This window comes from Alligator sinensis, unplaced genomic scaffold (genome assembly GCF_000455745.1).
Source record: "Alligator sinensis unplaced genomic scaffold, ASM45574v1 scaffold87_1, whole genome shotgun sequence".
NCBI classification, from domain to species: domain Eukaryota; kingdom Metazoa; phylum Chordata; order Crocodylia; family Alligatoridae; genus Alligator; species Alligator sinensis.
The window spans coordinates 1,734,597-1,757,941 of NW_005841929.1; the positions used below are offsets into that span (position 1 = coordinate 1,734,597).

The 23,345-nt window shown below is 42.8% G+C and overlaps 1 protein-coding gene across 1 annotated transcript in view; it reads right to left on the bottom strand.

Moving 5' to 3' along the window:
• Positions 1 to 23,345, bottom strand: part of CACNA1C (calcium voltage-gated channel subunit alpha1 C) — a 742,093-nt gene that overhangs the window by 248,476 nt on the left and 470,272 nt on the right. The window contains 2 exon segments of the mRNA XM_025198804.1: positions 11,466 to 11,605; positions 22,900 to 23,039. Coding sequence (XP_025054589.1) covers positions 11,466 to 11,605; positions 22,900 to 23,039 — 280 coding nt within the window.

The window sequence follows — 23,345 nt, forward strand, 5'->3', positions numbered from 1 at the left end:
TGGCTCCCCTTAGTTGCCCCGGCAACCCGCAGCTGTGCTCGTTATGTTCTGCCAGGGCTCGCTTTCTCCCTGGCAGTTTCTACTCCCTAGGAGCAGGCACTGAGGTGCCCTGCGACACTCTCCTCAAAGTCATGTGCCCCAGCCCCTAACCATTTTTGTTGCCCTCCACTGGACTCTCTCTAATTTGTCCACAATTATTAAATATGATTAAAACGTCAACACTAAAAGTAGTTAAGACTAGACATGTCTAAATCAAAGTTCAAATACTCTCAAATTTTATCAGGAAACAAAACTGAAATTTGGTTGTAGATTTTGTAGCCATTTGTATTAGAAAGCAAATCTCTCACTGGAGAGCTTCCAAGTTAGGAGTGTACTGGTGGATGGAAGTGGGTGGAGCATAGTCAGCCCCATCCACCTGGGGACATGTGGCTGCTGTAATACTAACAGGTCTCCAGTTTCTCAATAACTCATCATAACTGAGTCATCATTTGTTTGGAGATCTATAAAAAGCATAAGGCTGGTAGGATATATAACCCCCCCCAACAAATAATCCGCTAAAGGATTTGCATCTTTTACGGGATTCACCAGCAGATGTCTTTATACATTAAAACACATTTAACAAATGTAAGATAATTTGTCTAGGAGGAAAGTACTGAGTGATAAAACATGGGTAGCAATCTAAAATTCCAGGAGAAAAAGGAATAACTCGGGCACTTTGACAAAAATGATTATAAGAGGAGGAAACAGACATAAGGGATAGATTACTCAGGAAGGAACATGCATAAATTAGGTTTGACTCTGGGGGAAAAAAAAAAAAAATTTTAAAGCAGAAAGAGGGTTGAACAGTTTGGCCTGGCTATACTTTGCCTGAGCCTAACATTTTCACATGGTTTATATTCTTTCCACCAAAAAATGAAGTAAAATAAATAAAGATATGCCAGCTGTTTATATCAGTTACCATACCTGATAAAGCATGGCTGCACGAGCCAAGGCAATATAGAAGGTCCTAGCTGATTTTGAAGAAGCTGATTTAGAAAAGACCCACTGACAAGCAGCTGGTGTCCAGTAAACCTAAGAACCTATTTAATTTTTTACCATTTTCTTCTTCTCATTCTTATGAACTCTCCATTTTTTCCTTCTCTTGCTATAAACATTTGTTCTGAAAACCCAAGAAACAAAATTTGGCTCAAACATGGGTAGTCATGTGTCAATAATTTCTCTGGAAGATGACTAGGAGGCTCAACAATTTTTAAGATTGAGTAAATGATCTTATTTGCTTCACTGCTCCCCACCTTGTTGAAATTTTGGCAATACCAGGGAGAGTCAGGCACACTCATGATCACACATTTCTAGCAACCATTCAGGAAGCTGGCATCACCAGAAAACTCCCGGCACAGCATGATCCTGAGTCACTGAAACACCTTAAGCTTCTGAACACTTCAAACAAATGAACAAAAAAAAAAAAAATCTTTCTGGCTTCCTAGTTTCAGTTCAAATACTTGCCATTGAGTGCTAGCTAAATCTTACACATGGGATGAGAAGGCCGCTAAGTTGAACATTCTTGGACTGTTTTAATATTGGCAAACTCGACTCACTTGAGAGAAAGTGAACACAAGACTTCAGGTCGTAGTTTATATGACCACAAATGAGAAAGTAGAATGCAATATTTAGCCATTCAGAATCAAAGTCTGATCTTAACAGCTCATGTTAAGGTTGACATGACCATCAAAAGCGGTGGAGATGTCAACAGGGGGATAACATAAGGAAAAGACTGAGAGGAACATATACCTGCTTACTATTTGGATAAGATTCAGTGCCTGGATACTATTTGGATAAGATTCAGTGCAGTTCTTCCCCCACCCCCAACAATCCAAGTTACTCCTATTGCTCTATTAATGCTGCAGACAACAAAGCACATCTACACAAAAGATGCAAAAAATGTTTGGAATAAACCAAATGATTCTTCTTATATTTTAAACCTTTTGGGGCAGTGGCCATGTAAATTTTCATGTGTGCTCCCCATAACTTGTACAATGGAACTCCACTTTTTTTCAAGAACTATGTGCATTATCATCTCATTAAAAAACCCGAGGTTGCTCTGCGGCACACGGAGCACTGCTGCAAAACGCAGCCTGTCCATTGCATCAAAATCAATTCAACTACCCCTTGAATAAGGATGATTCATGAGTTAAACTTTGCAGGCCTGAGTGCCATTTAAGATTAAATACAATGAAATAAGCCTCATTAGGACTCTGCTTTCATACAATTCCTTTCTCATTTGTAATCACAGAAAATAAACTGGCCGCTTGAGATTGGAAATGGCTAAACAATGACATAGGAAAGGTGATGCAACTCATCCTCACAGTGCAGTGGACACTACAGAGATGGCACAGATGGTTGAGAAAGCTTGTTCAGCAGTTCAGGAGTGTGCAGGAAATCTCCATGACAGCACAATTTTTCTGCACTGTAAGAGCCCCTGAGACAAGAGAGGGGCTGGACCTTGCAATGGCTGCCACACTATTAAACACAACAAAGGATGGTGCAACATTGAGAACTAGGAGCCTGATTTTGCACTCAGACACTCTCACCTACACCTGTTGATGTTAATGGGTGTTGATCACATGGATTTAAGGGCAGATAACTGCCAAAAATATTAATGCCAACAGCTGAGTCAACTCATCTGTAAATGTATACAATACCTTGCAAAAACCTACCACATTTTGCAGCTTTGATCAAGCCACTCTGCAGCATATAACATTTGAAGACAATATAGGACTACTTTGTGCACTGCACTTCTCCTGTGGCATCAGAAAGAAAAGTACAGTGCATAAAACAGACAACTATGCCAACTAAAAGCTAGGAGAAGAAAACAGATTTCAACAAATGTGGGAACATGACTGGTATTTCACATCTGATGAAAATTAAGTTTTAAATTAGTGCCTCAAGAAATAGAAAGAAGTGCATTTCTCAACATTCCTACGTAATATACCAAATATGAGTAATATGAATATATTAGAACCACTGCATGAACCACAACTTTATTTCCCGAGTCCCATGCATTTAAAAAAAAAAAATCAACTCTAGTATTTTATAAAACACAACTTTCTGCATTCAATTTCCTTACCAGCAGAAAAAAAATACAAATGGAAATTTTGATTGTGCATTCAAGAAACCAATGTAGACATTTACAGTCAAATAATTGCACTGTGTGCGCCTCTGTGAATGAGTGTAACCATGTAATCACCGAAATAAATCCAGCTGTGTTTATGCCAGTGGGTGGGCAAGGGATCATAGGCAGAGGGACACTGAGGGGGGATCACAGAGAAGATGACAGAGAGAGGGGGTCAGAGAAGAGGAAATGATTGTTGGATGAGAAATACTCACAGAAAGCTCAGCTACAATATTTTTCAGCCTCATTTTTGGGCCCATGTCAGGTAGTTTAACACATGCAATTCTAAAGGCACTATAGATGGGCAGCAAAGGATGTCCCCCTGCATCGAGAAATCTTGGGATATTGTAAAACCACCCACATTGCCTTCCCTACTTTGTGTAAGCATGTAGCAATTTGGGAAGAGTGTAGAGGGAGCAGGACTTGAGTACTTTGAAGCATGGTTGATCCTAATTCAGTAGGACAAGTGTCTGCTGGCACAAATTAGAGTAGCCCTCAGGCTACTCTAATTTATATTGGAGATTACACTGGCCTCTGGGCAGCATCAGTACTGCAGGGGTTAGACAAGAAGTGTAATGCCGGGTCTAGTCTCCCTTCCTTCAGGTGCATTAACTCCAGATTAAGTATACCTTAGGGTTGAGCCTGTTGTAATAGTAGTATTAAAGGTAGTTCAATTTCAGATGAGCAGTTGTAGGAGCAGACATAGCTGCAAAGCAAGCAAGACATCTGAGGCTCTGTGTGTTCTGGGGAAAATAATTAGTGTTCTTTTGGAAATCCACTTTGCTGAGTCTCATGGGTCCCAAGTAGCCAGAACTGCTTTCCTTTATCCCCTTATAGGCTGCTTTAACTTTTGCTGGTGAGGACTGTCCCCTAGCATCTTCTCTGCTGGCTGGAAACCATTAATTACATAATGAATTATTATGCAAGCTAGCGAGGCTCTTTCAGTGATCTGGCACTGTTAGATTAAGTTCCTTAAGGAAGAGAATGATTGCCAATTCTAGTTGGTAATATATCTGGAAATGGCATAGTGGAAACTAAAAGCCATGGACATTTACAAACCTTCTTTTCATTCTTTCAGAACCCTAACCATATTTAGCAAGTCCAATATATCTTACAATGTTTCACTTGATTTGGATTCTGTTCAAGAAGATATCCAGTGTTGTAACCCCCTTACTTGCTAGCTATTTTATCCACTGGTTTTACCTATTTGAACTGATCTATCAAAACAGCATAAAGTACACAGTTGGTTTTTGCTCCTCTGACTGAGTGCTTCTCAAAGGCACAAATTATTTTTCCCCTGCACTGCAAATATTGGCTGTCCCAGTCATCTTTACTAGAGGGCATCTCTAGAATTTTACAACCCTTCTTATTTGTTGCAAATGGAGAATGTGGTACCATATGGGTACCATGAGTCCAATGGGTCGCCAACTGGCTAGAGAGCCGCACCCAGAGGGTGGTAGTGGATGGGTCCTTCTCGGCCTGGAAGGACGTGGGCAGTGGGGTCCCGCAGGTCTCGGTCCTCGGGCCCGCCCTGGTCAACATCTTCATCAGTGATTTGGATGAGGGGGTGCAAAGCACCCTGTTCAAATTTGCTGATGACACCAAGATGTGGGGGGATGTGGGCACAATAGAAGGGAGCAACAGGCTACAGTCAGACCTTGACAGGTTACAAGGATGGGCGGAGGAGAACAGGATGGGGTTCAACACAGACAAGTGCAAGGTGATGCACCTGGGGAGGAACAACCGGCACCATACCTACAGGCTGGGGAAATCCCCTCTTGTCAGCACAGAGGTGGAAAAGGATCTTGGAGTCATTATTGACTCCAAGATGAACATGGCTCGGCAGTGTGGGGAGGCAGCTAGGAAGGCCAACTGTTCCTTGTCGTGCATCCACAGATGCATTTCAAACAGGACCAAGGAGGTGATCCTCCCCCTCTATGCGGCACTGGTCAGGCCGCAGCTGGAGTACTGCGTCCAGTTCTGGGACCGCACTTTAAGAGGGATGTGGACAGCATCGAGAGGGTCCAGAGGAGGGCCACTCGCATGATCAAGGGACAGCAGGGCAGGTCCTATGAGGAAAGGTTACGGGACCTGAACCTGTTCAGCCTCCAGAAGAGAAGGCTGAGGGGGGAATCTTGTGGCCTGCTATAAACTAGTCAGGGGGGATCAACAGGCACTGCGGGAGTCCCTGTTCCCCCGAGCGCCGCCAGGAGTGACCAGGAATAACGGTCACAAGCTGGCGGAGGGAAGGTTTAAGTTGGACATCAGGAGGCGCTACTTCACGGTCAGGGCAGCTAGGGTCTGGAACCAGCTTCCAAGTGAGGTGGTGCAGGCTCCCACCCTGGGGGTTTTTAAGAGGAGGTTAGATGACCATCTTGCTGGGGTCGTTTGACCCCCAGTACTCTTTCCTGCCATGGCAGGGGGGCGGGCTAGATGATCTGCCCAGGTCCCTTCCGACCCTAGAAACTATGAAACTATATGTAAACAGATACACATACCACTTAAACTAGGGGACTAACATATGCCTAGCTTGCTCACCTGAATTGTTTGAGTTCAGTAGCATAGGGCAGGGCTGCCTTCCATCTGGCAGCCCCTGAGAGGGTTCCCTGTGGACCCTGGGCTCCCAATTTGGGTACTGTTCCTCCTACTGTTCCAGCTGCTACCACTGCTACTGGAGTCTCTGGGCTCCCCCATCCTGCTTCTGCTGCCTGCCCTCGGGGCCAGCATGGCACAGCCCTTGGGGCCAAGGGAACCTGTAGCCAGGCAGATCAGGGGGACCCAGAGATCTCATACAGTGAAGGAATGCCAGCACAGTGCAGCAAGAGGGCACATGGCAGAGGAGACCACTGAGCACAGCATGTAGGGCAATGCAGCATGTAGGCCCAATGCAGTAGGAGGGTGGGGAAGGGCACAGCCACCACATGGTGTAGTGAAGTGTGATGCTGCAGGGGACATGGAGCCCCTGGCCACTCAAAAGCTGGGCAGCAAAGTACAAACAAGGCCGTGATACCTTGTCACATACCACAAGGTATCTCCAAGAAAACAACTAGCTTAATACTGAAGAGCTGGCAATGAGGAGAAGGCTATTCTAGGGAGAAACACCAAGTGGGGAGTGCTGAAGGGAATAAGAAAATAAATAGAGGAAGTTGTGAGAGAATGCAATAAGAGTTTTGCACGGAGCAATGGCGGATTATTGTATTCACAGAAGACAAACTCTTCTAATATGAATATTTAAATTTTGGCACCTATATAACTACACAACCACCTATTCAAAAGTGGTTTTAATTGACTTACAAGTGGACACGCAGTAATGTAAACAACATTGGACATTTGCCTCTGGGAGCAGCTGATCATCCTTTCTCTCACTCATGATGGATTTTAGTTGTTATTATTTTAATTGTTGTAAGTGTGATGGTCCAGGAAACATGTAAGAGGCAAGGATTTTTATGGCTGTTATCTTTTATTGGACCAACTGCAGAATTGGAAGAGTTACACAAACATTTGGGCACAAAGTACCTAGAGGGGACTGGGATGTGGGTGATCTGGCCTAATGGTTAGGGGTCAGGGGCTGGGTCAGAGTTCAGGAGCCACATTACCAAATCCAGAGGGAAATCTAGGAGCAGGATCCATAACACAGGCTGGAGTCCAGGTCCAGAATCAGATGCCAAATTACCAAGTCCAAGGGGTAATCCACAGATCAAAGACAGAGAACAGAGCCAATGTCAGGAACCAGGAAACAGATCCACAGGGAAACCCAAAGCTAGAGTCCAGGAACAGAGCCAAAACCAGGAAAGCCAGAGAGTACAAAAACCAGGAGGCTCGCCAGAGCAGACCAGGGCCAGACTGCTGACTAGACTGAAGACTATTGTCACAGGTAGGAATAAATGGAGGGACTGAGCTCCCATTAGCCAATCAGGAAGCCAGCCAGTTAACTGGCTGGGGCAGAGCTTATCAGACAGAGACCCCAGGAAGGTGTGGCTAACTAAGCAATTACCCCAGGCTGGGCTGCCTGCTAGGGTCCCTGGCAAGCCCTTCCTTAGATTTAAAAAATCCTTGAAAAAACTTTCCTAAATGCTGACAATTACACCTGGACCACAGATCAAGCAGTTTAGTTTTGGCTTTTCCTGTAACAGACCACAAAATTCCCCTCCCACCATTGCCATTACAAGCTAGGAAGTTAGGGCCTTGTTGCACATTGTACTTAGAGGTGCTCAAATGTTGCTTATCTTAGTGCTAGCTCCAGTTTGAAGCAGTCAGATCTTAATGCTAAAAACCTTGTCCATCCATCCCCCACCTGCACAGCTGTGACTTGCCACTAGAGGACTGGTGAGCAGGGCCCTGACTAGGAGCTATAGCTGTGAGTTGCCACTAGGGGGCTAGCGAGCCAGGGCAGGTTTCTATCCCTACTGGGGGAGGGGAAGGAACATGAAGCTGGGAAGCAGAGAGTTAGTGGGAAAGAGGTGGGGAATGAAGTAGGAGGTGGAAAGGAAATGGAGATGGGGAAAGGGTGGTGAAATGAAATCAGCCAGCCACTGAAGGATAAAACAAAAGGAAGTTAAAAAAAAAGAAGAAATAAAAAGGAAATCAATTAATAAAGGTCTCATGTTTTAATAAATTGGAATTTGGGATTGGGGTGTGGAGGGTGCTGGTTACACTTCCCAGGGTGGCTGAGAGCTGGAACCAGTGAGAGAAGGTTTTCCCCCTCCACCCTCTCTAGACCCCACTCCTGGACCCATCTATGCCCTGAGACTTTGCTAACTGACATGTGCTCTGCAGCTTGTTTGCACAAGGTTGCTTCCCTTGGGGTGGGAAGGGCATATTCCCCAGGGGCAGGCAGGAGAGTTGGCTTGGTGTTAGAACTGTCCCCTGGGTAGTTGAGTTCAGCGGGTGGAAAGTTTGTCCACCCAGAACAGAACTGTGGATGAGGGGACACTGCATCCTGGGATGCTGGAGGAATGCAATTTGGACAGCTTATCTGTGGGGAGTAGCCACACATTAAATGAAACATGAGCTGGGTAACATGGAACAGAGAGAAACCTGCCCCAAAGTGGTGTAACTTTCAGCTGCCTAAAGTGTGCTTAAAATTAGCTTCAGGTGTTAATGTGTGAACAATCCAGGGGTTAAGAGGCACCTAAAATTAAATGTGTAACGGCCCTTACATTGGAATCCTCTTGCTAACCCATCCTGAAATCTTCTGGCCAGTCCTTTGCAGGTGGTTTGATCACAGTGAAAAGACGACGTATGCATTTTGGAAGCAGGAGTAAAATATGTTGCCCTCCACAAAAGTGTTAATGCCAGCAGTGGGTTACATCACTTACTATGTTTCATACATCAAGTTAGGGGGTGAATCAAAAATAAGACAGAGTTTTAATGTGTGGGCCTATAACCAATCACCTTATAGTTTAATCTTTGTGATGTGCTATTTTTGCCTGGCTCAGGCAATCACACTCAGAGTTCTCATGAGAAATATGCTTTCATATATACTGAATTGCTAAACTTCACCTAAAATATTCTCTCAGTACTTGTATGATTTAAAAGCACAAAACAAAAGTTCAAACAAATGTCAACTAAAGTGCTCAGGAAGTTCCCTAAAAGCACAGTAACCTCATAATCCATCCCTTCAGAAAAAAACCTGGCTCCACAGATAAGGCTAACAGCACGATTATAATATCAACAAACTTGACCTATGTCAGACCAATGAGTGGAGCAAGTTCTAAGGGTGAGAGAATCTCCCATTTACAGACATTTAAATCTGATGGCCATTACTTTGAGCACCTTATCTCAGCCACAAGAATGGGACACAAAGACAGAAGGGCTTTTAAAGCTGCAAAGACTTAAGGTTGAGAGCAACACAAAACCTTGAATGACAGCCAGGACTGAACTGGTGTGAGTGCAGAGTAGAGAGTCCAGGTGCAATGTGTTTCATGTAAGAAATACTGCTAAATGAGAGATCTTCAGCAGTAAGTCAGTACAGTAGTTAATCTGAAGTGGGTAAAGCATGTGTAGCAGTTGTGAGGACATCTGAGAGGACAATCATAATTTCCTTTGCTGAGCAGAGATTTACAAATGCACACTTGATTACTACTACTACTACTATTTCACTATAAAAAGTTTTTAAAGAGCTAAAATGACCACTAAATTATAGATTTCATTAACAAAAAGGTAGGCAGCCCATTCAACAATTGCCATCAAAACAACCACAGCTTGGTACATGACCAAGGACCTCCAGGCAACTGCAAAGACCAACCCCTGCATAAGAGTAAATAGTATATATAAAAAGTGTTGACAACATTGTTATTTTACTTAAAGCTGAGGCTTCCCCTGTTGAAAATCTCAAATTTGGTTTAAAAAGTTTCTAGCCCCCACAGTTCATGAAAGAAGCCTGAAAATGACTTCAGCGTAATCGAAAAAAAGTTTAAAGAAGGCTCAGAAGCCAAGTCAATTTATAAGTAGTCTATGTGAAATACCATATTCACTTGACTCTAAGATGAGCCTGAATGTAAGATGGCCCCCAATAATTAGATTCTATATATGGAAAATGTATAAGTTTGTTATAATTTTCCAGGTATGGAATCTAGTTATTGTAGGGTTGTCTTAAATTTGTCCTCTCCCCCTACCTCACTACTATAGCAGGGAAAGCAATGGCTGGGGTGTTGGATGTGTGTGTGTGTGCGGGGAGGGGAGAGAGGGTGGGGGTCAAGCAGCCCCCTTGCCCTATGCCACACCACTTCTTTCCCTGTAGTCTTCCTGGCTCCCACCATGTGCACTCCCTAACCCCCAGCTCCCACACTTCCTGTTCACCCACTCCCCACAATCTTGGCCCTCTCCCTCTGTCCCAGCCCCCACTACTATCAGGCACTGCTCAGGCCCGGTTCCTTTCTGGAGCACAATATGTGGAAGTGCAGTCCGCGTGTCCATGCCAGGCCACGCCGCAGCAGCACTGCTGACTGGCTGAGCAAGGGTGGCAGTTTCCATGTACTCTGTGCCCGGGAGGGAATCCAGCTCAAGCTGGAGCGAAGCTGCACCTGACAGTAAGGATTGGAAGGAAGCAGAGTGGGAACAAAAGATGCAGAGGGCAAGTGGAGGAGGGGTGGGAGGCTGCTGTGGGTCTGATTCTAGCTCTGACCCAGGTTCAGGGACAGTTAGAGCCACAGCAGACACCTGACACCACCTCCCCCGCTTTGTACACAAATCTAAGACAGGGAACATCCTCCCCCCCACCACCCCCAAGGTGTCTGTGGGGGGGGGAACTCATCATATATTTGAGTGAACATGGTATTATTTTTATATCATGCTTACAAAGATGGTCACAAAATTTTGTGGGAGCTAGCACTGTGAGTTTTGAATAACTGAGTTTGGCAGTACTTAAGGTCTCACTTAAAAAACAGCTTCATAAATAAAAATAAACAAAGCCTTGTTTTTCAACCAGTTTAGAGAACATAGGCAAATCTTCAAATCCAACTTCCTGCATTAGCCCCTTTCATTCAACTGGATCTCTCATCACTACTAGACTGGATGATGCCCTTTACAAAAAGTCCATGCATAGGCTCACTCCCAAGCAGAAATCAAAAAGTATGACCTTCCTACACAGAGACTGCCATATTCCATCTTTATAACAGAACCAGTAGTCCACTTTTGTTCACCCAGAGCTTTCTTGCCCTTGAAACAGTAGACGTTAGATTATGAAAAGCTGTCCATGGACTCTCTGAATTTTTAAAAATGGTTTAAGCTACTATAACTTTCAGTGAAAACAAAATTTTATTGCCCTGTGCACTGTTTGTTCTGAATTGTCCCACCACCTTTGAATGGAGCAGCAGGTGGTGACAGGTGGGGAGAATGAAAAGTAGGGGACTACATCCGCAAGTCAGTAAGAGTGTTTATTTATCATTTCTGTGATTTGTGAGACTAATGCACAATGGCTTTACATGCAGATTTCCAGTTGCTTCATTAATTTGATTTGTATTAGACCCATTACAAAATTACATCTTCATTTACTTCTGTTGAAAGTGACTGGCCATACCTATTGTTGATCATGCCCTACACATTTCATGGAACTGTATAACTGTATAACTAGTCTTCCCCTCCCACCCCTGCCCCCACAGATGCCCCCCTTCCCAAGTTTGATTCATTTCAATTTACCAAGTTAAATTGTTGATCATGTTGCCCCCACCCTGAAGGGAGAGAAAAACATCTGCATCATGCTAGAGCTTGAATATCTTGAACAAACAACTAATCCTTGCCCCACTTCTACCCAACCAAGAAGAGAAAAGGAATTAAAAATTAGTGTGTTACTTACTAGGAACTCCAGATACCAGCCGTAAGGGGCGTAACACTCGAAAAGCCCTCAGTGCTTTAACATCAAATCCGGCACCTTTCCCTCCTATTGAATTCCCCCCATCTGCTTTGGTTGCTTGTTCTAAAATTGCACTAAAAAGCCTGCAAAAAAATAAAAAGAGGAAACAAGCTGTAGGTAGACAGCAAGGCTCTGGCTAAACAGAAACATAAATCATCGTCACCATATCACCAAAATGACTGTGCATTACATAGACCTGCTAAGAATGTCACACACCTTGCTGACATTCACATATGGTACGGGAAAAGAAACAGATTCTTCCCATATGAAATATCATGTGGCCTAGGAGAATGGTAACATAATTGTAAGGCAAGACACCATGAATTTTAGTTTCAGTCCTGCCTCAAAGGTAACTGGGCAGTATGGCATATTGGGCAGTACTGCATGCCCCACACCCTGCATGTTGTCACCGCCAGCTCTAGATGTGGGGCAGCAGAGAGGACAGTGCAGCATTGGCACTGCATGCTACAGTGGTCAGAAGTTTTCAGCTAGAGGCTGGGCAAGGGGAGGAAGATGTCATCTCCTTGTTTTGCTGCTGACATGCATGTCAAGTGGCCAAAAAACCCACTGGTTTTCAGTGAACCCCCTCCCCCCCCCAAGGGGGGGCACATTCCTCTAAACCCGACATCTCCCTTAACAGCATAACAGCAAGCAAACTTCCAGCCACTGCTCCTCCATCACATGCCAACACCACTTCTCTGCCCCCTCCACTGCCAGAGCCAGAGCTGCTGCAGGGAAGGTGTAGGGTGCATATGGGACAGAGAAATAGGGGATGAGAAGGATGAGGTGCCCCCCCTACCCCCAGTTCCATTCCAGTGCTGCCCCATTAGATAGTACTCAGAGCTCATGCCCCACTTGCTCACCCATTGTTAGGCTACTGCTCTGAGTGCTATTAATACCGTACAAACCTTTATTAACCTTCTTAAGATAAATATCATTTACCCATTTTACATATAGTTTAAGTTACACAAGGTCACTGAAGGTGGAAGAAGGAACAGAACCCAGATCTCATTCACTGTGCCAAGCTGCCTTTCAGACAAAACAATTCAAAACATGCTTGTGTATTGTTACTACACCATATGCCTCTTCATCACCTGCTAGGGGCTAGGCCACATGCAGAAATTTCTGAGTCTGATACGTTCTCCATATTAGAGTTAGTTTTTTAGCTCAAGGGATAATGACTCATGCTTGGAGAGCCAGTGGTCCCAGATTCAATTCCTACAGACAACAACATAACTACGAGGGTGTGGGATAGGCAAACAGGGCACCAGTCCCTGGTGCTGACTTGGAAAGGGGAGGCACAAATATAGCAACCACTGTGTTGCTAGCCTTATCACACTCACCACCTCCAGCAGCAGCTGCTGCCCCATTGGCCAGTGCTGTTCAGGGTGCAGAAATACCCAGTTATGCCTCTTTTCACAGGTGACCCAAAGAGTGTTCATTAGACTTGGCTATGTTAACTCTAATCACTAGACTGGACTGCTCCCAGCACCAAGAACAGGATTCGCAAATCCTAATACTAAACACTGTAGTGCTATTTCACAAATAGTCACTCAGACAAAGCATCTGATGAAGTAGGTTGTTGTCTATGATACCTCATGACTCTTTGAACCAGGTAGTCATCAAAGTACTGCCCAGCCCTACCTTCTGCCTGACTTCAGATTAACATGGCTAATCACCTCTCTACAAAAGTCATGTAATTCCCTGCAGAGTATCCACCATGTCTCTGTAGTTTCACACTAAACATACTGAGTTTATATGCAAGTTATGATACTAATATTTGTTCTATAATAATAGTTTTAACACTTATATTGTTAAATAGGAGCTGCCCCTATAGCGAGAGTGGTATGCTGGACTATAGTGTTTAGAGGAAGACATGGAAATTTTGGGGGAAATACTGCTCATATGCAAAAGAACAGAAGACAACTTGTGTTAGTACTAAAAGTTCAATAATTGATTAAATAAGTTAGCCCTCTAAAAAGCAACCTTCATATCAAGGGGCATGTAGCAGGTTGGCCTGTTTGCTCAACATAGTCTTTTTATTTCCCTGGGGCAAACTCACCCCACAGGGCACAACATATATCATCAAACAAAGACATCAACAGTAAAGGGTTAACTCACACCCTGCAGTCCTCTCCCAGCTTCCCACAGAGCCTAATCTGACTCAGTGCTGCAGTCTCTACCTCACAGCCTTTTCTCCCTCCCTTCCCTGGGAGCCTTTAACTTCCTCTGGAACAGCCAATTATCCACATCAGCTGGTCCAGTCCTCCTAGTCAGGCCAGTAATCAGTTTCTTACTGTCTGTAGCTGGGCTATAGCCCCTGAGACATGCAGTCTGCTACAGGGGGAAAAAAAAAAACTTAGAGGAAGACTAGATTTTTCTGGGCATTGGTAGAGAGTTGCAAAGCCTTTTACTTGTAGGTAACCAGTTTGAATCCAGTCCTCTCAGTAGACATTAAAACCTATTCCTATCTAAAAAGATTTTTGGTGTTCCAATCTATAGGTAGGGTTAGTGGGTCTTAGGGTGCACCCTCATTGCAGATTGCAGAATAGCTCAGATACCTGGGCTAGCTTGAAATGTTTGGGTACTAGAAGTGGTCTAAACACACCAGCACAGAGCTCAGTGGTTAATTTCTTTTCTGAAAAATCAGCTCAGTTTGCAGTGTTGACATACCATTTATTCCATTTCCCCTAGCAGAAACTCAAGTAATCAGTACATTCTGCCCAAACTGACACAGACAGAAAGAAGCAGAAATACTACATGTACTATGGAGAAAGAATTACCCCTGTTGCTTTATAGAAACTCTCAGTCCAGGGCACAAAATGTGGAACGCTTGCCCTGTACACAAAAAGAAGGGTTCATTCTTTAAGACTGGTCAGAGGCAATACCTTTATCTAACAGTAAATGCACAAAGATTTCTTTAAAGTTTCTGATTATTTGCAAATATAAAAAATAGATTCTTAAACATATCCAGAAAATTTTACATGTAGGGCTACATGAAAATGGGCAGCCATAATTGGGGAACTTCTGGTTGGCTCTATTCCAAGCCTTAAGTTAAAGTATCATTGAAAGATTGAAAAAACTGCACAAGCAGCAAGGGAGGGCCAGGGAGAAAGAAAAATTTGTAGATGTCACAAATTAAAGAGCAGGAAAAATGAAAAGCAAAGACTGAGACTACCTTAGTATGCAAAATATTAAGGTGGCTGTGGAGATCAGACAGGCAGACAGAATAATAAGGACCTATGCAAGACACACGAAGTCTCGGAATTTATATGGTTACGTATCTTTGAACCCTTCCAGCCCTACCTTTCTACGATTCCATCTTTCAGAGTTATGTTTTGATATTCTGATAATTTTAAGATTCAGGTTCCTCTAGATGCAATGGCCCAAATTTGGTCCAATATATTTCCAGTAGGCTAGAAAGATGGTTGTAGAAATACTGGTATGTTCCATTTCCTATTCAAACATTTCTGCCTTCCTATTCCACAGCATCCTCTGGCCAGATAATGAATGCCATTTCTGTATAGCAGACCGTGTCCCTCAGGAGCCTGTGGAAGGAGTTAACTACAAAAGGTTTCTGATGTGTTTTAGAGCTCTTTTATGGAATTCCTGAAAACCACAAGTTTGTAAATAAAGAACTCTAAATCAGTAACTGGACAAAAAAAGATAGAGTGTATTCCTCCCCCCCCCCCCCCCAATATTGATAGGATCAGAGTTCATTAACAATAGCTCTTGACATCCTGGTATCAAGTCATTGTTGCGGCCTCTGGTATAATAACATATCTGAGGGGGGTGCTAGAATCTTTATTTCTAGGATTGCTTTATTTATAAAACCCTATTTGGATGGAGAGGAAACACAAACATCAAGACAGTTTGGCAATTCAGAGTTTCAACATCCCTGCATATTGTAGTCTTACTTCATCCCACCCACCTTTGTTAATGCACTTCAGTTATGACTTGCACCTTTTCCCTGTAGTGGTCCTCTTGATATATATTTCAATACCAATTTACAGCACCACGTGTGTTTAGGATACTTCTAGTAATTCCCTTCAAACCTGAATTGCATTACCCCAACTAAACTAGGCCTGCGCTTTATTAACATCTGTCCAAATGCACTATCTTGACCTTCCTACCTGTCTGTGTTACTCTTGCATTGCCTAATGCACTACAATTTTAATTCCCCTCCCCCCCACTTCTTATTCATCTTGTTCTACTGTTAGACATCCATGCAGCTGTTTCAGACTTGACTTGCTATGCCTTCCTACTCTATTTGTGCTCATTATTTCATAGCTTTTATTGGCAGCCATCAATCTTGGGAGACCATGGATATTGTGCCTTTGGTGGGTTACTGGGTACTACCACAGCTTCTTGAGTGGCTGAGGAGTCCAGTGCGTGACAGGCAGACCCTCCGGCAAGTTCCCCATGCAAACTCAGTTGAACTTGTGCTGGCATGCCAAGTACCCTCTTGTCTTGCCTGCCTCTGATGCTTCTTCTCTATTTCCTCACTGACCCTCTCCATCCTGAAGCAATGTAGGCCCTGCTTCAAGGCAGCTTTCTACTCACAGTGGTCCAAAGTGCTTGATTCCCAGCACTGGCCATCAATACTCAGCTCACTAAGGTTTTTTTTGCAGACATCAAGAAAATGGAGTTTGGCCCAGCCAAGTTGATGTTTGCCAGTGGCCAGCTCACCATAGAGTATATCCTTGGGGATTTGGCCATTGCTTATACAATTCATGAGTCCTAACCAATGGAAGCATCTGTGTCTCAGGAGTATGTATATACTTGCCCATAGCATGGAGTACAAGTTGAATCCAGGACTTCAGAAATAAAAACTTAACATACAAACTCCCTGTGTGATTTCATCCATTTTAAACCCTATAACCTGCTATCAAAACTGAACTTCTAGATCTCAGCAAGCCTTTTCAGTTTCCCATATAACAAGCCTTAACTAGAGAAAAGAATAAAACTCCTGTTCATAAATAGTGCAGGTGATGAAAGGCACAAGAAAGTTACAGTTTCCTCCTTCCTCTTCCATTATGTTATTTTAAAAGAACAACATATATTTCTTCTCCATGATGAGCTTTGCAGACTCTCTCCGGCTTGTCAGTTAAATGAAGTAAGATCAATTCCCGTGTTCCAAAAAGGTAAGTGATAACTTGCAGATACAGTCTCAAGCTATGATCCTTTCACTTTTTATGAATAAGTTAAAGATAGCTTTATTCTTTCTGGGAAACCTCAGGGAAACCTTCAGTAGAGACAGTAGGAAAGTGTTGGTGATTCACTAGTTCCTTCCCTTCACAAGCTGTATAGCATGCTGTTAAAAAGCATTGTGCTGATGTAGATACCATATTTGGGATGATTGCGAAAAACAAGTGTCTAACTTTTGTGGTCAACGAAAACCTAACTGTATCTTTTCAGCAATTATAAAATTTCATCTCAACAAACTATTTTCTGCCAACTTAAATTCACCTCCCATGTTCAGTTGGATGCAGTTTTTTTCCACCTCCCATTTTAAACTGCTGTATAGTACTGTGCACCATTAAATGACTTCTGTATTTTAACCCAGTGGTGGCTACTCCAGTCTGAGTTCCTCTGTTGAAGATGAATTGCAAAGCAAATGCAAACATAGTTGGTTTTGATTTTTAATGATGTATGGAGTCAACCTTGCCATTTTCCTTTTTCTGTTTCTCCCTTTACGTCTGAAATATCAGGTACCTTCCTTGCCGAAGGACTTGAGCCATATCTTCAGAGGACCCCACTCCTGACACAAGAAGGCTGTAACCTGTGTTCCACATGCCCTCCCTTTTTAGAAAGAAGATGCTGATTCTTGCAGTGTAGGAAAAGAATCTATCAAAGTGCTCTGGCAAATATAGGCAACAGAGGCTCTGTTTCTCCCAGTGTAAAGAATATGTCTTTATGCAGCATGAAAAAATATTTTTCCCCCTTGCTTTACAGCTCACCTTTAAATATGGCATTTTTAAACTCCTGGAGGATCTGTAAATGTGGCAACATTTGAGTCTGCCCTTTAGAAAATTTCTCACAGGACTAAGGTATGGCCCATTTCTTCAGCCATGCTTTTGAATTGTTCAGAATTCTAGATCCCTTGCAAATAGCTTTAAAACATAATAAGTAAATCTGTTATCCAAATTATGATAGCTTTCTCCTGGAAAAGTTGTGGGTCCTCAGAAAAGACTGCTCTTGGCAAATGTACAAGGATGCTGTAAGGAAGGTATACTATTTTTGGAACACATTTTTAAATTATTCGCCTCTTAAAAGGAAATAGTCTTTTATAGTTATGAAAGTCAAAGACAATAATCACTATCAGACCCCTTGTTTTCCAAAAGGAAAATGATAAAATAGAAAGAACCAGGAAAAAATTTTATGCATGCATAATGAGTGTAGACTCTGCCTCATTAGTAGGGATCTTGGTTTTCCCTGATAAAAAAAAAAAATAAATCAAATTCTTTGATAAAACCCCCAAAATCTGTGATTAATCTGTGTTTTCTTGACATAGTGCCTCAATCACTATAACAAAATAAATGCTGAATACCTATAAATGTTGGTATTTGATTTTGGGTTTTTTATCGTGGAAAATCATAGCTCTCCCTGCCCCCTTCACTCACAGAATACAGGTGCAGGCTCCTCACTCCCCACCTGAGCTTTGAAATCGATTTGAACCTTTTAATTGGTCCCCTGATTTGATTCGGAGAATCGGGCACTGAATTGGGCCGAATCTCCTCTGAATTGAATCACCACCCGAAGCTTTGTACAGCCCTAATATACATGCACATGGTGCGCCCTGCCTGACTGCCCTCCTCTCGCTCCCCCTACCCCTTGCAGGCTGGAACTCTGTCAGCCTGCAAACAGCTCTTTGCAAAGCTACAAAAATCTGTAGGTTTCTCTGTTAAGATGAGAAATCTGCTGTTTCTTTGGGTAAAGGGAAAATCTGTGTTTTTCTCTATTTCCCTGTGGGAAACAGAAAACTCAGATCCCTGCTCAATAGGCCACTTGAGAGGGGGTCTCTGCTCTTAGCCTCCAATATTCTTATCCATGTTTTATGATTGAGCCACATGGAAAGGGACTATTCTTCAAAGCAGTATACAATGGCTCTGCCATGATGGGACTACAGGTTACTTGAAGAAAAGTTAGATCAAGCTGTGAGGGATTTAGCTAATAAAGAAACAGATAAGCCATATTGTAAAACAGATAAGCTGATACAAGCCAAAAGGGCTACATTTCTTCCTTTTTCCAGAAGGTATTTTCCGGACTCCAGATTTAGTACTCTCCCTTCTTTTGCTCTTCCCCTTTGCTTCTGAATTCAGCAATGGGATGGGGGATGAGGAAGGGGAAGGGCAGTGGTGCTTGCCATTTTCTTGCCATGGCCCTTCTAGACATATGAACTCAAAGGAAATTCAGTTTAAAAGTATAAAAGATAACTGGCTCTATAAAAAGTTACTAAGATTCCTTTCTGAATTTAATGATTATCCATCATACGCTCATTTTGTTCAACCTTTATCTCCTTGTACACCTTGAAGATCTGTTTGCCCTAAAGCAGTGTAAAAAAAGGGAGACTTAAGACCAACTGAGCATCTAGGCAGTCTTCTGTTACATTCCCTTCTTCCACAGTAGCACCTGAAGAATGATTCAGTGGGTATCAGATGTTTCCATTTCCCACTAAACTCCATACTTTCTTCTGTGGTGAGAACCATAAGCATTTAAGCAAGATGGAAATGTCTTTAAATGCTAATGCTTTAGGTCTGGCTCAATGAATGTTACTAAATAAACACCTTCCTCCTTTGCTAATATTTGTACCGCTCTCTTCCTCTCTGTCCTGTGCTGCAACATTATGACCATGTCCATATAGTCAAACCAAAGAGAAAAATCACGAAAAGAAGAGAAGTTAACCACAGTAACACAAGAGGCCTCAGACTGAGATACCATTGGGTTGGTAGTTGTAGAAATAAAGCAAGAAATGCTCCGTGTTTACAAAGTTACAGCAGTGTTTGGGCTGAATCCTTTACAATTTTCCAGGTCTTTGGTTTGGCAACTGGTATTAGTCAAGATGGAACAAAGCAATTTAGGATAACATAATTCTGTTTTCATGTTGCTTGACACCTGCATAAAGTTAATGAGCCCCACACACAGCCATTTCAGGCTGGATTAGTCTAATGAGGGTTGTAGAATGCATCAGTCCACTTATTTTCTCATAACTTTGAGCAGAAGGTGAAAATCCAAGGAAATTCATCATGTCTTTTCCTCCATTTCTTCTTCTTCTATGGTATTCTGAGTATTCTGGACAGGTGGTTAATATGTAGCAATATAGATCCATTATTTCTAAACTAGGTTTCTGAGAATTATATCTATTTGTTTACAAGCCCTAACAAAGGCTCTTTAATCAGCCTAGGCTTGAAGTTAAGGAAGCTTTGACAGGGAGGTGGGAAACACTGGATGCAGCATAGATTGCTCCTGTCAGGCTGAAATATTTCCCCTTCCTTTCCAGCCACTATTTCTAGTTGTTCCAGTATCAATTCTGGCAGCACTGAATAAACACCAGAAGAAGCCATGACTGGTTTCCCTCAGAGGAAATTAAAAAGTTGGTCAATATAGAGCCTACATGGGAAAGAATATAGAGAGGAAAATGGAGACATCTGGGAAGACCTCCTGAATCTCCACCAAATCAAATCAATTTAGATTTAAATGTGGTACTATATATGATTTAAGAAAAAAACCCAAAACAACGGAGTGGGCAGGGAAGAATTTGGTGAGGATCGGCAGAGAGAAAAAGCAGCAAACCAGACTTGAGTATGATATTGTACAAGCAAGTCTAAATAGATAAACATCAAAGAAACTCATCTGGCCTTGAAGCAAAATCTGTCACTTGCAATTGTTACTATTTAACTGGGACCTTGGGGTCTTGGCCGTGTTTATACATGTGTAATTTTTCCCCTGTTATATAGGCTGTCAGATTATTTCCCCCAGCTACAGGCTAAGTGCTGCTGAATGCACCAGCAGACAGCATGGCACAGTGGAGAGCTGCTGCTTTTGTCACTAGCAAGGGAATTAATTTCAGCCTGAATATCATCTTGCTAATTTACAGGAAAACTCATAGGATGGTAGTTAAACCGGACATAATGATAACCTATGATTTCTGAAAACCTGTTCTTTTGTATCATAACGCATAAAGGAGGAATAGTACACAGCCTCTTAAAACTGAAAGAGACAACAATTAGGGTGCTGACAGAAGTGACATTTGTTACGTGATTGACCCCTTGAAAGCACTCTACAGCCATGCCCTGACAGAACTGCATGGCTGCAGAGCACTTTAAAAGTGCCTGATCGTGTGACAAATTAACTTTTATTACATGAGGGTTCAGATGAAGGTGCTTCAAAGCACTACTAATCAATGCTCCCCTCTCCCCCACAGTGCAGGCTGGGTAACCCCCAGCCTGGAGCTCCATCCCATCCCTTCTACCCCCTCACATCATGCAGAGAGCATTGAAGCTGAGGGTTGGGGGCAGGGCTAGAGGAGAAAGGCTGAAGACATGCAGCTCCTCCTGGATCAGCTCCAAAGTGGAGCTTGGTTCCCCAGCCCCCTGACCCAACAGGGAACATCTGTTGGGTCAGGGAGAGCACTGTAATTCATGGTGCTTTCTGGGGAGCTACACGTCTGTCAGCAGTCTTATGACTTGATTCTGCAACTCTTATTCAGATTGATTAGCATCCTCAGGGCTAGGGAGATCAAGTGGCCAAAGAGTTAATGGCTTTAGGCAATTGTAAGGCACTCTGTGTGGAAACTGAGGCAAAGGTTTCTTTTGGAGAGAGGGTACTGGGACTAGTGAGGTCTGGCACTCATGTTGAAACAGAATGGGAAAAAGAAGAGATGTGATATTCAAGATAATATTCACCCCCATTGCCTTAAAGGTTAAGTTCACTCCACATTATAATATCTTCTTCCTCAGATTATTACTCAAACTATTTGTCATGTTACCGTCCATGTTTCTCACTCTTAACTACAGTCATTTTTGAAATTTTAAACAAAATGCTTTTTTCACCAAATGACATGCATTTGTCAAAACTAAAATGGAGGCCAAAACCCTGTTAGTATCAATGAATCTGTTGACTTGAGTTTTCAAACTGCCAAAAGAACCTTTTCCAATATTTTTTAAATAAGGTGATACCGTTTTTTAAATAACATTTTAATTCAAAATGCATTAAATACAGGCTAAAAACAGCTATACAGGGTGATACTGGGATGCTTCTTTTTAAAATTATCAAAATGAAATGTTTTGATTGAGTTGAGCAAGCTTTTACTTTCAGTTTGTCAGCTTGTCAACATTTTAGAGGAAATACTATAGCATAGTAACTATTCCACCTACATCCATCCAGCTGTAAAAGGTTAATTTAGCTCAGTCTAGCAGGATCAGATGAAGGAACCTAAGCTCTTCTTTACATGTGCCAATACCTTTACTTTGCTTTCTTCTTCCCAGATACCTCCCCTGCCCCCTGGCCACCCCTCCCACCCAAACCAGATGGTGATTAATTTCTATGCTTTAGAAACTTTTGAAAAAGGTCTTAACAGCAGAAGACACACAATGTAGGCCAGACCCTCAGCTGGTGTATATCAGTGTCACTTCACTGAAGTTCACAGAGAAACATCAATTTATACCAGCAAAGCATCTAACTCTATGAGTTCAGCATATCTCAGATTGCCATCAACATATGGTAAATGGAGACAGTCTGCAAGTGAGGTGAACTGGAAGATGGGTGGAGGTGATGAGAGAGACACACAGTAAAGTCAAACAAGCATGTAGAACAGTGCTTCCCAAAGTTTTCCTCAGCATGACCCCATTCCCTCAGCATGGACCCTTACTCCCAACCCACAGCCCCCCACCCTCGTAACCCCATCCACAGATGTTGCAACCTCATTTGGGAACCGCTAACGTAGAAGAAGCCGATGTGCTCTCTTCTCTCTATGTACACAGTCAGTCAGATTTCCTAAAGCCCCAGAATTCATACTGTGGGCATTTATAGATGTGCTCCAGGAGGCAGGGGTGCTTCAATTAGTGCGGCTTTGAGAGCCGTGCTATTTAAAGTGCCCAGAGTGTCATGTGTATCAGTGTCCCTGCACTGAAAAATGGCAGCGAGGGTGCTTTACCTTTCTTGAGCAAGCTTTAGTTACGGTACCCCCACTGCCATTTTCAGCATGCAGATGCTGATACGCATGATGCTAGAGTCTGCTGGAGCGTGATAATTACCACACTCAATTAATTGAGTCTGCTCCAATGCGCTGCATTGTAGCAGCCTCCCTGCACGTGTATAGGAGGCCTATGTTCCCATGTGTATACAGTGTATTCTTTGATAAGACAGTGATACTCACCCTACTACCACAATTATAAAATCTAGTAAATTCCAGCCATTGCGGAGGTAAGCGTTGGGGTGAAAGAGAAGTCCATATGCTATTACTTTTAAAAATGCTTCCACTGTAAAAATTATGAGAAAGAGATATTCCACTCGTTCCTGGGAAGAAGAAAAGAAAACAAGAAAGACAATGGTTAGTTAGTTTGACTGAAAAACATTTGATAAGAATATTACCTTTTTGGCCATTTCTTCTGAGGATTCTCCTGGCCACTCATTTGGAAGCATCTTATCCTGGAATCTTGTTATTTGCCACCATATTTCTCTGCTCAAAATTGCATGGTTCTGTGGCCACCTTGACAGGATAGTGACAGTTTATAGTGGTAGGTATCTGAGTTTGGGTCCTTGAATTGGCTGAAACTATAAATTACAGAGACAGAATGCCCAACTCAAGTGACTGAAAGGTGG